Source organism: Rhineura floridana, chromosome 7 (genome assembly GCF_030035675.1).
Source record: "Rhineura floridana isolate rRhiFlo1 chromosome 7, rRhiFlo1.hap2, whole genome shotgun sequence".
In the NCBI taxonomy this organism is placed as follows: Eukaryota; Metazoa; Chordata; class Lepidosauria; order Squamata; family Rhineuridae; genus Rhineura; species Rhineura floridana.
This window is the reverse complement of record NC_084486.1, coordinates 89,345,894-89,362,078: the sequence shown is the minus strand read 5'-3', so window position 1 is coordinate 89,362,078 and position 16,185 is coordinate 89,345,894. Positions and strand designations below refer to the sequence as shown.

The 16,185-nt window shown below is 40.3% G+C and overlaps 1 protein-coding gene across 1 annotated transcript in view; it reads right to left on the bottom strand.

The window, feature by feature from the left end:
- Window positions 1–16,185, bottom strand: part of ARHGEF4 (Rho guanine nucleotide exchange factor 4) — a 170,641-nt gene that overhangs the window by 145,775 nt on the left and 8,681 nt on the right. Inside the window, exons 3-5 of the mRNA XM_061636379.1 lie at window positions 10,358–14,689; window positions 7,931–8,251; window positions 6,282–6,411 (exon numbers count right to left, since the gene is read on the bottom strand). Of these exons, the coding sequence (XP_061492363.1) occupies window positions 6,282–6,411; window positions 7,931–8,251; window positions 10,358–14,689 (4,783 nt within the window). The remainder of the gene's footprint in view (window positions 1–6,281; window positions 6,412–7,930; window positions 8,252–10,357; window positions 14,690–16,185) is intronic.

Below are 16,185 nucleotides of genomic sequence, written 5' to 3'. Positions count from 1 at the left end.
CTTCCCCTTAGTAGACAACTGACCCTCTTCTTTCATTATAGCCTTTAACGTAGTCGAAATATATGATACAAATAAATGGAAACCCCAGAGTTTTTCCCCCATCTGAAAGTTGGCCGACATTTGCATCTTTACATTTGTGTCATGGGCCTGTGTCCTGAGTCTTTTAAGTACCTAGCAACATCTCTGCACATAAATTCCCATGTCTTTTGCAAGGGCCAGTCTAGATTTTATATTAACCACACAGGGGATCCTGGAAATAACCTCCTCCTGGCTGCTAACACCTGCTGAGCCTTTAATAACAGGCCTGGCTCATCATGTGGGCCTTCCCAAAGTTACAGAGAGTTTCCATGGCAGCACCTTCCAAGTGATAATTATAACGCGTAGACTGACCCTTCATTATATTGTATCAGTTCCTATAGCCTGCCCAGTTTTTGCATTCAGTCTGTCCTAAAACATTTATAACAGAATCCTTTGCACGTCTTTACTTAGAAACAAATCCTACTGGACTTCCGGGAAGGGTGACTTAGCCTGTGCCTGCTTTTGAGACGGGCTCCTGCCTCAAAAGAAGCTTATTCAGATATATCAGTCAGATTTTTTTTTTTTTTGACTGATTAAACTTCTCCCGGGTAGGGAGAAACGAAGAGATTAACCTCAAAGCCTATTTTTGTTGGGACGACCAGATCTCATTAATTTATGGGACGAGGTCCAGCCGACGAAGGTGGGACGGATTTTCAACAACAAGCTCCATCTGATAAAGCGAACGTTCATCTTATCTTCTAAGAGAGAACGCACTAACAGGCAAGCACCCTTCTTTCTATATTTTTCTTTTACTTGACTTAAATTGTTGCTGTTTAAAAGAGATTTGCCAGATTGATCGGTTTTTGACATCTCACTGGGGAGCCATAACTTCTCTCTGCTACTCACTAATTAATAGCTTATCTCTGTTTTTGTTGCAAAAAGCTGTCCTGGATTTGCATTCTAAAGATATACACAGAAGAGGGATTTCTATTCCAGATTTTTATTTTGAAGAATATTATATTGTCTGAGACTACTCTCTTTTTGGTCTATTTTATTTTGACGAATCTGTTTCCTGACGACCGCCATTAATTGTTTCGATCCTGGGAACTGCATTTTGTTTACTTAAGCATGGAGAGATAAGGCTGTCTGCTCTGTTTATACTGTGATGTCACCAAGTTTGGAGTATTAACCCAATTGTTGCTGAAATAAGAAGTGGTTTTCCTATATTTTTCTTTTAAAATGGCAATTAAGAAAGTGGCTGAGAAGCTGGAAATAACTATGTTTCAGAAAATAATGGATGAGATTGAGATAACGAAACAAAACCTGCGACAGGGTTGTAAGGAGCTGAAAATTGAATTGAGTAAAATGAAGCAGGAGATTAAAGATATAGGGGTCCCTGTGAGAGAGGTGACCCTGGAAGGGGTCCCTGTGAGAGAGGAGACCCCGGAGATTGGAACAAACGTGGAACAGGAAAAAGATTTGGAGTCTATGGACTTTAGAAACAAAATCTATTGTTTGGAGACACAGGAGATTAAAGACATAGGGGTCCTTGTGAGAGAGGAGACCCTGGAGACTGGAACAGGGGTCCCTGTGAGAGAGGAGACCCTGGAGACTGGAACAGGGGTCCCTGTGAGAGAGGAGATCCCGGAGATTGGAACAAACGTGGAACAGGAACAAGATTTGGAGTCTATGGACTTTAGAAATAAAATCAATTGTTTGGAACTCAATGTTATCTCTGAAGAAATTAATGAAGATTCTAGAGATAAAGTTATCAATGGCATGGATAATCTTCTGGACTGGAATGATGTGATGGAGCCCAATATAGAGAAAATCTATGGAATTAACTGCAGCCATGTGACAATGGAAAAACTTTCAAGAGATGACCCAGTGTATTTTGAAAAAAAGAACAGAGATATGATTTTACAGCAGTATTTCAGCAACCTATTCAGAATGGATGGCAAGAAAATATTTGGGATAGAGGTAATTCCCATCAGACTCTTACTATATGACTATGGCTTTGACAGCAAGATTATTATGGAATACTGATAATGGAAGATTGGATACTGAAATTACTGGACTTAACAAGACTACTGAAGATGGAAGATGGAAAATGGAACTAATAGGGATAATAGAACAATGGCTACTGAAATTACTGAACCTAACAGATTCTGATGTGATGGATTAATTGAAATGTTTATTTTGACTATGGTTATGACAATAAGATTATCATAATTAGTAATGAGATGGATTAATCGATATGCTTATCTGGAAAAAAAAATTGATAGATATATTTCTTAAAGAATTGAAACCTCTCTTTGACTTTTTGTGGAAAGAATAAAGTAATGTTTATGAGATTTGATGATTAAGTAAGATAACTACTGGAGGAAAGTGATTTTATAATATGACTTAAGAGACAGGATTGTTATATATTATAGATTTATAACTGATTTGATCTTTGACAAATGGGAAGTCAATATTTTACTCTTTATTTTTTATTTTTGTTTTTTTTTTCTTTTTTTCTTTTTGTTTAACTATTTTTGATTTTGTTTTTTGTCTTTGAATGTTTTATGATTTCGTCTTGTATGTTTTATGAAAATCTGAATAAAAATTATTGAAAAAAAAAAAAAAAAGAAACAAATCCTACTGAGTTCAGTGGCTCTTACTTCCAGGTAAGTGTGCAAAGACATCATTGGTGTTCTGCTCAAGAGTTCTCTCCAGCAAATTCTTGTGTCCTTTTTAAAAAAGTAGCAAGCAAAATCAGACAATACTCCAGCCAAAGCCTAACCAAGAATGCAGGGGCAGAGACAAAGTCAGACATGTATATGAAATTATGAGGGAAGGAAAGCTGACAGATTCCATGTGGCAACAACATCTTCAAGTTCATTGCTGTAAAAAAATGAGCTGTTTGGATCCCCCCTTTTAAAACACACACACAAACGCCAAACCACATAAGGCATGTGCCTCAGAAATCTATCAACGCCTGCCATTTTATGCTGTTCAGTTTCCATTACAAGCCATTCTTGAGCTTAGTTGCTGTGTTTTGTTCCAATGTCCTGAAGTTTGTGAAGAATTCCAAAGGTTCCAGCTAAGGTCACGACATGCAGTTTCAAAATATTCTGTGTATCCCAACTACACCACATTTAATAGCATCCCTTTCCAGAAAAACATCTAAAGCTTTCTAAAACCTGGGGCACCACCTATTGGCCAATCACCATATATCTTTCAATTCTATTAAAAAGATTCCAATTCTTTCTGTTCTAAACAATTTCAGACGAAAAGGTAATAAAGAGTTGACGCAATTGTTATCAGTTCTGCAGCAGAACTCTAGAGAAGGCTGAGAGATGCAGCTAATTTAGCAACCACATTCATTTTCCATATGTTCCTAAGACGTTTTTAAGGAACATAATAAGTACTCTGGTGTGCAAGAAGAGGAAAAGGGGTAGATGATCAGCAGTATCGCAGATAAAGAATGAGAAACATCACTACAAACCACAGTCATTATTTATGGTAAAGGTCACTGAGATCCAGGTAAGACGCAACCCCTGAGCTGGAGGAATTAAGAAACGGATTTCTAGCCTTTAAAGCCCCACTATTATATTTGTCTGTTGAAGAAGATGCTTAATATATTTCTCTGCATTCTAGTTTCCAATGAGGTTCACCAAAAACTGGTTTTGTTTTACTTTTATATACTAATCTTTTCTGGTGTAGAAGGCATTTGAACACTTCTGGTAATGGAAGTGCACTTGCAAGGATCACAGTAAATAATATATATAATTAAAGCACAGACGAAATAGGGGGACAAAATTTCTGTGAACATTGTTCCCCATAAAAACAAATGGGTTCCAAATGGCATAAAGATGTTTGCTGCGGGAAGGGAATGTGCTCTCATTGCCAAGACAACCAAGCTTATGTGCAACATGGTTGCCTCAGCAATGGGAATATTAACTTCCCACACTAATTTAAACCTAGAAAAAATCTTCACTTTATTTGCCCGCTATGTAGCTCTGTGATATTTCTGTATTCCTTACGTAAGTCCTTATTGTCTGGGATCACACAGGGAAAAAGAAAGCCTGTTCTCACCATCCCCACCCCCTCATCCCCCCAAAAGGCACTAGGACAGCAGAAGAGGGGAGAAATAAGAGTTGTGAATCACTGTCATGGCAGGTCCTGCTCTTGTGACATCTTAGCCAAATGACTGTAATGTGTTATACATGGGTACATGGGGTTGCCCTTAAAGACAAACTGGAAACTTCAGTTAGTGCAGAACTCAGCAGCTAGAATTTTTTTGTCCGGGGTACAACCACAGTTGTTCATACAGCACTTGTTTTTGAAAGATCTACATTGGCTGCCTATCCACTTCTGAGAACAATTTACAATGCTGGTGCTTACCTTCAATGTCCTAAACAGCTTGGGACGCAATTACCCAAAGGAGTGCCTCTTCCCATACCAGCCTGTTCCTAGTGCCCTCTTTAGTAGAGATACATAATGCAGACACAAAAGGAAAGGGCCTTTTCTGTGGTGATGCCCTGACTTCAGAATGCCCTGCTGAGGGAGGCATGACTGGCACCAGCGTTCTAAGCTGTTTTCGCTCCAGATGATAACATTCTTATTTGCTGAGGCATTTTAGGTTAATTTTGGAATTGTGTTATCTTCTGTTTTTAGTTTTTCACTTTGTCTTGATGAGTTTTGTTATGGTTATTTGCTGGTTTTGAATTGTATTTATACAATGTGTAGTTGTATTTATACAATGTGTAATGTTATTTACATCTTTTGTATACCATCCTGGAATCTTTTGATGAATAGCAGTTAAGAAATTATTTAAAATTTAAATAAATAAATACTGTGAACTTTATGAAATTTATTCCCTAGAAGGTTTTCAAGGGGCTGTGCACCTTGAAAGCCTCTTTTTCACCTTGCATCATTTTTGAGAGTGAAAACTTGGTCCGACCCCAACTAATGCAATAAGTGTCCCTGTAAGATTTCTGTGCATAGGAATATCAGTGCAGGTTGTTTTAAGGCAATATCTGGCCGGAGTCTTGGACTTTACAAAAGAATGCTAATAACTTGGGCTAGTCAGGTAATGTGTCTACATAGAAGCTAATCATATGACAAGCTTCTTTAAGTCTTCTGAATGTTTAGGAAAAACCTGAAAGAGAAGTATGTCTTTCTCCCCCAACTCCTAGCTAATTATGATGTACACTTGGTATATATCTAGCTATGCTGTAGTCTAGGTATGCATAAAGAAAAACCATAGAAATTGCAGTTTGGGTCAGAGACTGAAATAGATCAACTGAGACAGACTTTGGCCTTTGAAAGCATTTGGGGGGCAGCCTCCCTCTGGAGATCTAATGTACTGCAGTGGATTTGGCTATCTGCTGGAGTGTTTAAGCCGGGCATCCACCTATGCTCAATCTGTATATTTGCAAATAAACTCAAATATTCAAAACACCGAAAGCCCCAGTGATGTTCTTCCAAAGGAAACACAACTACCCTAGGAATTTCTCACTGCTTGGAGAAGTGGGGAGAATATAACAAGTCCATATGAGCCAAAAAGGTAATCAACCAATATGACCTGACACAAAAAGGCCCAGGCAGAAGGTCCTAGATTCAAAATGATGCCTTACAGAGACAGCATAGATGGAACACAATGTCCACTTTCTTCCCATTATAGCATGTGAAGTAACATACTTTGTAATTATGCCATAAAAGTGTAGATATTTTACAGAAGAACAGGTTTGTAGCAAACTGCTTTCCTTCCCCAAAATGCCACATAAAGGAATTTACACCCAGGAAGCGTAACCAGAGTAGGAGGAGACACTCTGTAAGGTCACTTCTCTCAAACATGAAGCCCTCTCCACAAATATTTCATCATATATCTGTCATATACAAGGGAAGCATCCCAGTAACTGAAGGTCACTTCACTTTCTGCATCTCAATGTCTGTAGCTGTGAAATGCCGTCAGTAATACTTCAAAGAAGTGGAGAATTACGTTATGAAAGCTCAACATGAGATGGGAAACCCCTGGCCCTCCAGATGTTGTTGGACTTCCAACAATGGCCAGCGGTGATAGGAGTTGTAGCCTCTGTGATGGTGCTGGAGTACATCTGGTGTAAAGCCATATAAAGTACAGCAGTAGGACAGTACGTGGTGGGAATGGTATAGCCAAACCATTTCAAAATGAACCAAAATATAATGGTAGTATATTTACATTAAGAAAGCACCTCAGAAATCAGATGTCAATTAAACAATAATAGTGCTCATACCGGGAAATGAGATGTGCCGTCTCAAGCCCATGCAGTCTAATCCTGTAGGTGCGCTCTGGGAATAGAGGTGCAACTTGAGAGGAAGGGCATCAAACGCCACTGGTGAAGTAATGGATGATCTCATTCTAACCTACAGAAAAACGTAGTAACACTGAATTAAAGAGACACTTAGCCTGGCCTCCAAAAACATATTTGCCTGTTTGTTTAACAACTTGTTTTTCACTCAGGCTTTGTTTTCAGAGGTGGGCCCCCTGTGGTGAGGGGGAGGGAGAGGGGGGGGAGGGGAGAGAGAGAGAGAGAGAGAGAGTAAAGATTTTAAATCAAAGCAATGCATGTTCTTTATAAAAGAGTGCAAGGGAACTTTGTATATGTCAGAAGATGGTTCTAAACGAGGGTGTTATCTCACAAATGGGTCATTCAGATCCAACTTTTCTGTGTGCGCTTACCACATGAGCTCCTGTGTGTCCACATGCTCCTGTGTTTTCAGTCACAATAGTCATTGCTATTCTGTCACCTGCTCTCCACACCAGTGGGTGCAGCTTGACCAAATGTATCTGTGCTGTACTTTTTTTATTATTATTATTCCCTTAATCACTACTCCCCCACCCTCTGCTACCCTTTTCCCATTCCGGGTATGTGTCCGTGTATTTCTGTACCTGTGCATGCACCTCTTTAAAAAAATCCCAGGAAGTGTGCAAGACTCAAAAGCAAACATTACCAACCTCAGTGATCATATTTCACAATGGGCAAAATTGAGGTTTCTCCATTTGTTTCCTTTTTTAAATTAAGATATCTTCTGCAAGACTGATGTTTGCTTGAGTATTTGCCTAAATAAGGCTTGCACAAGAGTAATAAAGAGGTTTCACGCAAGAGCCCTCTAAAAATTGATGCATGTACTATATTACAGTCTCTGAAGATGAATATCCCACATGTACTGTGTGGAGATCTTGAGAGAACAGCTTCTCCTAATTGGGTTGCTGAAATTCAAATGTAGATTCTGCAAGTATCAGAAATCAGCACACTCATAACATTTGGGTTGCCATAAACAAAATGGCTAGGTTGTGCTCAGGTGAGGAGCAAAAGGAAGCAGAGATGTGGCATTACAGGCTACCCATTGAAATATGACACACAAACTTCACAAATTGCCTATCTGGTTTGAAGCTTGCTAGCACCGTTTTTTTGCTAGGTGTTTTCGGTTATTTTTACTTATTGGATTTTCCATAGAATGAGCAAATATAGATTAAAGAAAGAAAAACGAATGTTTTGATTATGAAAATATCATATGAATGGTGCAAAAATCTTGCATGACTGAGCAGCACCGCAATAAACTCCTGTCTGTAAGCACACTTAAGACAGTATGATGGATCTGAAAGAAAAAAGCACCCAGTATTAAGTCGTTGGGGCAACCCAAGGGGAATCATGCTGTATCTAATGCTTTCATTGATATTTTTGATTTGCACTCTTCATCCCACCCACTCTATCACTAGCGCACAAAGCCTGACACAAGAGATGCAAGATAAGTCATTGTGTTGGTGGCATTAGAAACAAAGAAAGTAGCAGAGCTGGTTAAAAGTACAGCCTGAAGACAGAAGACAACAGTAGAGAGATGCAGCCAGAGAGAGAAGACAAGAGTATCTTTGGTTCCTTACTTTTAACTGATCCTCTGGGAGGTTACTTGATTCAGTCTCTCTGTCTGACTGTGCCTCTTTCACAAGCTTCCTTTTCCAATTCTTTTCCATCCATGTGTCATCAAAGCTGAAACGCTTGTGTAGGGGTCTGTGTCTCTTCCTCTGGGCGTGCTCTTCAGCTTTCCCCTCCAGAACATGGAAGGGAAGTAGCCAGGCTTTGCTCTCTATGTTTGAGAATGAGGGTGGAGACAGTGGCATCTGAGTAGACCTCTTGCTGCAATGGAGACCCCGTTTCTCACCTGGCCTCTTTTCTGATAGGGTTTGACTTTGCGGGATATTCTCCTGTTTTATAAGCAACAGGTGAAAAAAAATGCTGTTTGTTGGTTTGTAGACTATGCTGGGTAGCTGGGTGCAAAGCAACCATGTTGAATCTGGAATGCCATGTTACATTTTCTCCTTCTTCAAAGTAATTACACCTGTCCCTTATAAACACAACCTACTGGAGCGTCTATTGATTCCCAGGTGTTTTCAGTGTGGATGTTGCAATCTAAATGAAACTCAACTGTGCACTGGCATGCAAAAAATTATAGTGTCAATCATGCTTACATACACACTGAGGGGAGAATCACAGGCTCGGTGTCAGCTCCCTCACGTAGCTGTCAGGGATCCAAGCAGGATCCACTAACACAGCTACTTATGGTCTGAAGGCACACAAAGCTGACAACTTGTGCAGGGCTAGGTCTGGTCAATGCTATGTGTAAGAGCTACTTACACATCAGCAAAAACAAAGAGAGAGAGAAAATGCAGCACCAAAAAAAGAGGACAACTCTAGAAATAATTGGTATAATTTAAATAGAAATAAAATATAATACATCTCATTATAGCGAGGGAAGATTGTGACAAGGTAACCAGGATGCCTGCTCAGTTTGTTGTTCAAACTGGATTTGGACTGGACAACCCTTAAAACAGAAAACTGTCCTCTTTAAAGTAGGGCATATGGCCATCCTGACACAGCAGTAACTGTAAATCCAAGTAGGAACATTGTGCAATACACAAAATTGCCTCCAGAGGGCACAGCAAAATTGAATTTAATCATTACATTTGCTCCACTGTTTTCATATCTACACTTGGATCCTCAAGAGACTTTCAGATTTTTGTTTTCGTACTTACACTTGACTGATGCAATCCGATTTCTGCTTATCTAGTTTTAGAATCCTGCCTCCCCCAGGGATGCTGAAGTATCTCCCTCTGTCCACAACATTTTTTGAGGCAAAGGTCTGGCTCACGCATACAAGTTAGATGTATTGTCCCCTCCATGTGATTCTTCCTGACGTTTCTGCATAAGTGATTGCAGAAACCTATCACATGAACCTATGTTGTTGGTACTACACAGAAACACTCTGCTATGATTTCAGTGACTCCCTAGAAACATAAAAAGTGTCACCATGATGCCAGAAATTGCAGCACCATGTGTCTCTGCAGTGATTGTTCCCTGAAGCAAAAAATTGGTTGTTTTAAAGATAATTTGTGGGCTTGAGTTTTTGTTTTATTTTAGCCATTTTGGCTGGCCCATGACTCCTTTTTGTACCTCTTTATGCTCAGCTATAAGACTATGGCTAACACAATAAAGCTGCTGCTATACTAAGAATATGGAACAACACTGGCAGAGCCACTGAGACTGAATGTTTGCAACCAAATGAACTTTGAAGGACCATAGCTCAATGTTAGACTGCATGCTTTGAATGCAAAAGGTTGCAGGCTCAACCCCTGGCATCTCCAGTAAAAAATGATCAGGTAGCAGGTGACATGAAAGATCTCCTCTAAGACCCTGGAGAGACCCAACAATCAAAATAGATGGTTCTGGGCTACACGGACAGATAGAAAGCTGCCTCATACCACCAGGTCAGGCTGTGTTGCAGGTAGGGAAATTTCTAACTACCCAGTGAAAGAAAATAGAGATGTCAGCCACCATAATTTCAAATCAGACAAGATATACTTAAAATGAAGTTCATCCCCTTGTCTGTGGACTACATGGAAACCTCTGCTGATATTTGAGAGATCACTTTTCAAACCAGCCGCATGACCACAAACACATGGACACAACTGGTTAGCCATTTAATTTTTCTAGTATAGACTTGTAAGCAAGATACCAAATTCCTAGCTGGTCCTTCTTGTGTGTAGCTCTGATAAAAGTTACACAGATGAGTTCTGATGTCATATTTCCGTATGTATGCTCTCCTATTATCACTTCAAAAATGATTGTGCAAATGCTGAGTATGATATTCTACATTGATCCAGCATCCCATTTCCCTATTTAGCATATGAAAATGGACTTCATATGGAAGAAAAAAGGAGGGTGATGAATTTTAGAAACAAATGTAATTAATGAATACCACATTCCAAACTCTCAAAACTAAACCACACCATCCCCACTGCAAAGCAACTCACCTCATCTCTGATAGTATCACTCAATAAAGAAGTTGTGTCCAAGCTGATCTGTGACTGGCTGCTTATCCCACTGTCTTCTCTCAGATAATCATTATCTAATGAGTGCATAGAATGCAAGAAACTAGATCTGGGCTTCAATGTCTTTGGCCTTTCAGGAGCTTCCAGGTTGACATCAATCACAGAGATGTTTCCAAGAGAAATCATTGAAGTAGAACTTAATCTTCCAGGATAATGGAAACCCTTGCGTTGAGAACCAGTTCGAGGACTTTGCGGCTTGGGACTCATAGGTCTACATGGCATATCCTTACGTTCATACATGGACAACTGTGGGCAAGAGGGAGTGAAGTGAGAAAATGATGACTGGAGGTCAATTGGACTAATTGGAGATTTTAACCAAAATTCTTCAAAAGAAGTATCCCCATCATTGCCTATTGCTTCCTCTTTCCCATTGCAGTCTGGGCTATGCAGACATTTTATAATCAGTTCATGAGATGGCTCTCTCCTCCTGGTGTCCACAGGAAGAAAGTCACTAGTCCCAGAGAAATCAGAATGGCCATATTCTGTAGATGAGCCATTAGACATATTTGATCTCATAAATACTTGTCCATTACAAGATTCCTGATATTCTTTGGATGCTCTTCTAGCAAAGCTGCCTGGGCTCCTGTTGGAACAAAGACTCTGTTGTATTGGAAGAGGACTACTTAAAGCAGACTGCTTCAGGCTGTCTGCCTCCTTGCTTTTCAGAAATGCTTTCCAGGATGTTTGGTGCAACTTGGTTTTTTCCTTTTCATTTTTCACTGATAACTTTGGACTCTGTTCGGCATTTTCCTTCTCCAGAGATTTCGATTCAAAGAAACTAGAGAGGGATCTGTGGGCCAAGGCCAGCCGAGTCCTGAATTTTTTACTCTCTGTGTTTTTGTTTCTTTTAAAGTCATTCTCAGATGAGGATTTCTTGAGTTCAGGGTACTCCACAGACTCATTGTCATTATTCTCAACAGAACTTAAAACTTTCCCTTCAGAATACTTTCTTCTGGCCAATATGGGAGAAGAGCTTGTGCCCACACCTTCCAAGAGCATCCGTCCAGAGCCGGAAGCCTTTCTCAGGCTCATTCTGTTGAAGAGTCCAGCAGGTTTCTCATAGAATAAGTCATCATCATCCGAATACTCTGCAAGACAGGATTCCTTGCTTTGAAAAGTAGAGCTGAGCAAACTGTTCTGAATATACTTCAAGCCATCTTCTGCTTCATCCCCTTTATCTCCATCTAATGTTTCTGTCTTGGACTTCACACTATCTTGATTTTCAGCTGACATTAGTTTAGATTTCCTGAAGGATGCCATTTTTGAAAAGGCTAAAAATTTAGACTGCTTGGAAGATTTCTCTGTAGCTCCAGCCTTGTCACTTTTCTGCACTGCCTTGTAGAAACTGCTGTTACTACCCAGAAAATTAAATAGGTTTTCATTCATCTCCTCACTATTTGTGCTTCCCATGCTAATGTTATCTAGACCTGTGGTGGTATTATCTTGGTTGTTCATTTTCACTGCAGTATCACAGATATCTGTGCTTGGATTCCATTCACTGTCTCTGGCAAAACATTTTGGATCTTCTGCAGAAAAGCTCCTGTTTAGTTCTGTTCTTGGAGAATCTTCACAAAGGCCTGTTTTTCCATGGGACACATCACAGTGTTTGGTATCTTCCTTTTCAAGAATTTGCTTACTATGGACAGTATTCCTTAGGGTCTTATCATCAGCAGTGACATTCTGGCACAGGCCACTAATGCTATTCATTTCCTGTGTTTCTGCAGTACAAACACAAGTGTCTCGCTCTGCATTTGTGATCACAGATTCATCCATCATTGTATAGCCGCCAGGTTCAAACTGTAGGTTTACTACTTGCACCATTTCTAAGACAGAATCTGTTTTTATTCGGCAGGGCTCAATCGGCAATACCTCAGCATTAGGAGCGTGTGGTTCTATGAACAAACCATCAGTATATATCTCTTCTTTCCAGGTTTGTACAGTACTTTCCAAACTTAAATTAGCCCTAGGGGAACCATTCTCCACACAACCTCTTGTACAATTTTCAGGGGCAGTCACTGAAGATAAACCCAGAACTGTTGATTCTGCCTCCTCATGTATGCTTTTTGCATCTTCTTGGATGAAGATCCGACCAGGGGACTCACCTTCATTCCCTGACATAGCCTGTACAGGCAAAATTTCATTTCCACAGCTGGATTGTGCATTTGTAGTCTTCTGTGGATCTGTAGCATCCATCATGGTGATGAGATAAGAGGCTGAGTTCTCATGTTCCAATATCTCAGAGGTTAATTTATCCAGGTAGGTCTCACCTTCCATCTTCTTTGACAGTAGCCATTTTTGATCAAGAGGTTTAATCAATAGAGGTTTCTCTGATTTTTCTTCCTGGCAAATGTAATGTGGTGTTGGCGCTAGTTCAAAAGCAGAGATATCTTCACCACCACCATCATGACAGTAACAATCCTTCTTTTCCATACTTTGGAGATGCCCATTTGTTATCTCCTGATTGGAAGGAAGTTTTAAGGTATCAGATGTCCTACTCATGTTTTTAAGCACAGTTTCCTCTTTTTCTCCCATGAAGTCTTTTCCACTTGATGTCAGAATCCTATCAAGCATTCCCCAACCTATACTGAATTCTGAATTGCCGTTTACTTCAGTTGCCAGTAGAAAGGCCTCAGTGTTATGAGTTTCAAGGCATTTTCTCTTCATGTTCACCTCTGTACTAACAGTGGAAGCACTGCTGCCGTAAGTATTGTCATACTTATCTGTCATGATATGTCCATCCAGATAGTTTTCTTGAGTTTTAGCATAACGGCTGTCAGATTCAGAGGTAAGGTTCTGAAGGAACCCATTCATTTCTATCTCATCCTCTGATTTGGGCTGAATTTTTCTTAACACTACTTGAGCATTTATATTTGTTGGTATACGCTCAGAAGTTGATGGAGTCTCCTGCTTGGAATTATCCTCTGAAGGATATGGCAGCTGAGATAGGGTCAAAGAATCACCCTCAAATGCATTTGCTGTTTTTGTTGGAAGGCCAAACATCCTTGATTTGTCCTGCAAATTCTTACTGGCATCCCAGTGAGAGTTTGCTGTTTGTGCCGACTGGCTCTTATTTGAGACCAGATGAGTATTAAGAAGTAATCTTTCAATACCTGTATCTTTTTCCATCTTTAAGGACTTATGTGAGCAGTCACCAAACCTTTCTAATTTGTCCCTTATCTGTTCATATTCTGACGCTTCTAGGGGTAATCTGGAACATGACCAACTTAATTTATCTGTCATGCAAATACAGTTAGTGGCATGTTCCCTGACCTCATGAGCACTTATGTTCCCTGGTGAACTGTGCCATGATTTCATTTCTATGATCCTTGGCCTTGTGGGTGCTGCCAGAAATGTAGATTTTAAACATGGTAAATCTGTGGCCTTCGGCTTTGTGCCACACAGGTGGGCATCTACAGATTTCTGACTGTCAATAATGTTTTTCCTATTGCACTTGGTGTTAGGTATATACTCACAGTTTCTCTTCCAAGTTCTGTTTGTTTCTAAGTGAATATTAGGCAAACTGCATCTTGAAACAGCTGCTGAGTGGGCAGGAGAACACCAAGTCTCAAGGGAAGTCAATGCGTTTTCAGACTTTGCTCTGAGACAAGTAAATGCTGATGGTTCTGTGTTTTTATTGCATTTGCCAACAGCACCAGCTAGATTTTTTGAGCAGATATGGAAGTGTGCCTCTCTTTCTGCAGATTTTGCCTCCACTCTCAGCAAAGCCTCAGTCTGTGACACCAAGACCTCTTTATTAATTTTTGACCCTGGGTAGGTAATACTGTAAGGAAACACTTTCTCCTTTCCATTGATCTCTTCGGTTTTTGAGTCGGTTGCCTGTACTTCCAATTCACCTTTGCTGGCTGCTATGTGCAAAGGTGAAGGCAGTTCCACTGCTTCATTTTGCATACATCCCAGTTGTGTTGCACACTCAGCCTTGAACGGAACTATTCCTACTTTTGTTTCAGAATACTTCTGCCATGGGTCCTCTATTTCTGAAGAAAGGCAGTATGAACTCAGGCTGGTTTCTCTAGTTACATCACTGGCAAAGGACTCTGAGTCTGACGCACTTTCATAAGGCTCTGTCTTGATGTCTGACAGTGATTCACTCTGATGTGACTGGGTCTCAAAATAGTCTTCATCCGTTTCCTGGCCTGATCCACGAATCTCCAGCTCTAACGTACTGGGGACAGAAGAACTCTGTTCTTCTTCAAGCTCTCCTTCACTTGTGCAATTTTCTACTGGCTCTGGCGCCTAAAAAGAAAAAGAAAAGAATCTATCAAACATGGAGACCCACAACAAAACGGTTTCTATATAGAGTACTAATGTACCAACTTTGGTTTTTATTTGGGTGATATTTTGCTGATGGCATGGGGCCCTCAGAATGTGGCTCTCAGAGCTCTCTCCAGACTATACCCCTCGCTGGCCCTGCTTCTCACCCCAAATGCTTTTGCCTGGCTGTAATATGTCCTTGAATTCTGATAATGCTTCTTGCTTGTCTGGATGGAGGATAGAGTGGGTGTGTGAGTGGATGTAGAAACTAGTCTACTGTACAAAGGTAAATTTTACATTCATTGCTCCACCCACTTTTGCCTCTGACACCGCTCACTACTGGCATGTGGGCCCTGAAAAGTTGCTAAGGAGGGAATGAGGATACTACTACTACCACCACCACCACCACCACCTACAAACAATTATCTCAAAGCATCTTACAATATTAAAAACGCATACAATACCAAATTTAAACTACATCAGAAAATAAAAAGACATTATGAACTAAAAGTGTTCATCTTGCAATCACATAAAAACACACCTCCTACCCAACTAAAAGATTAACACCAAATTAAGAGCAAATGCCTGGGTGAATAGGAACATCTTCACCTGGCACCTAAAGGTTGATAGCGATAGCACTAGACACATCTCTCTGGAGAGAGCATTCTAAAATTGAGGAGTCATTACTAAGAAGACCTAATCTTCTGCTGCCACTGTCCAAACGTTCCTCGGAGGGGGCACACGAAGAAAGGCTTCTGATAATGAATGCAGGGTCCAGATAGATGAATGCAGGGAGAGGTGGTCTCTAAAGTGCTGAGGTACTGAGCCGCACAAGGCTTTATAGGTCAAAACCAGCACTTCGAATTGAGCCCGAAAACTAATTGGCAGCCAATGCAGTCAGGCCATGTTCAGTATTATATGATTAAACCTCCTACTTCCAGTCAACCACCTGGCCACTGAATTCTGCACTAATTGCAGTTTCCAGATTGTCTTCAAAAGCAACCCCACATATAATGCATTCCAGTAATCTAACCTAGATGTTACCAGAGTGTAGACAACAGAATCTAGGCTATCTCTGTGTTGGGCTGAAAAAGGTTCTCCATCATATGAGGTGCATCATTTTCATTACTATATGCAGCATCTTATATTTGCGGATGAACGGATGGAAAGATCAGTAAGTAACAGCTCAATCCTATGCAAGCTTACTCAGAAGTAAGGCCGATCACAACCAAAGGGCCCTTACTCTCAAATAGGCCGCAGTCCTGTGCACATTCTGGGGAGAGAGGGAATAAGCCTCCTTAAGCAAAGTGATTCTAATTTCTGAGTAATGCTGGGCTTTCTTATGGTCCCTATGATGATCTGCAATCTACATAATACAGCATCACTGTGCACTGCTCAGAACTTTAAAAGATGAGTCTTTCATATTTCCTTGATAATGCACAATCTTGCCCAGACTCTAAGCATTTAACTAACGTTAA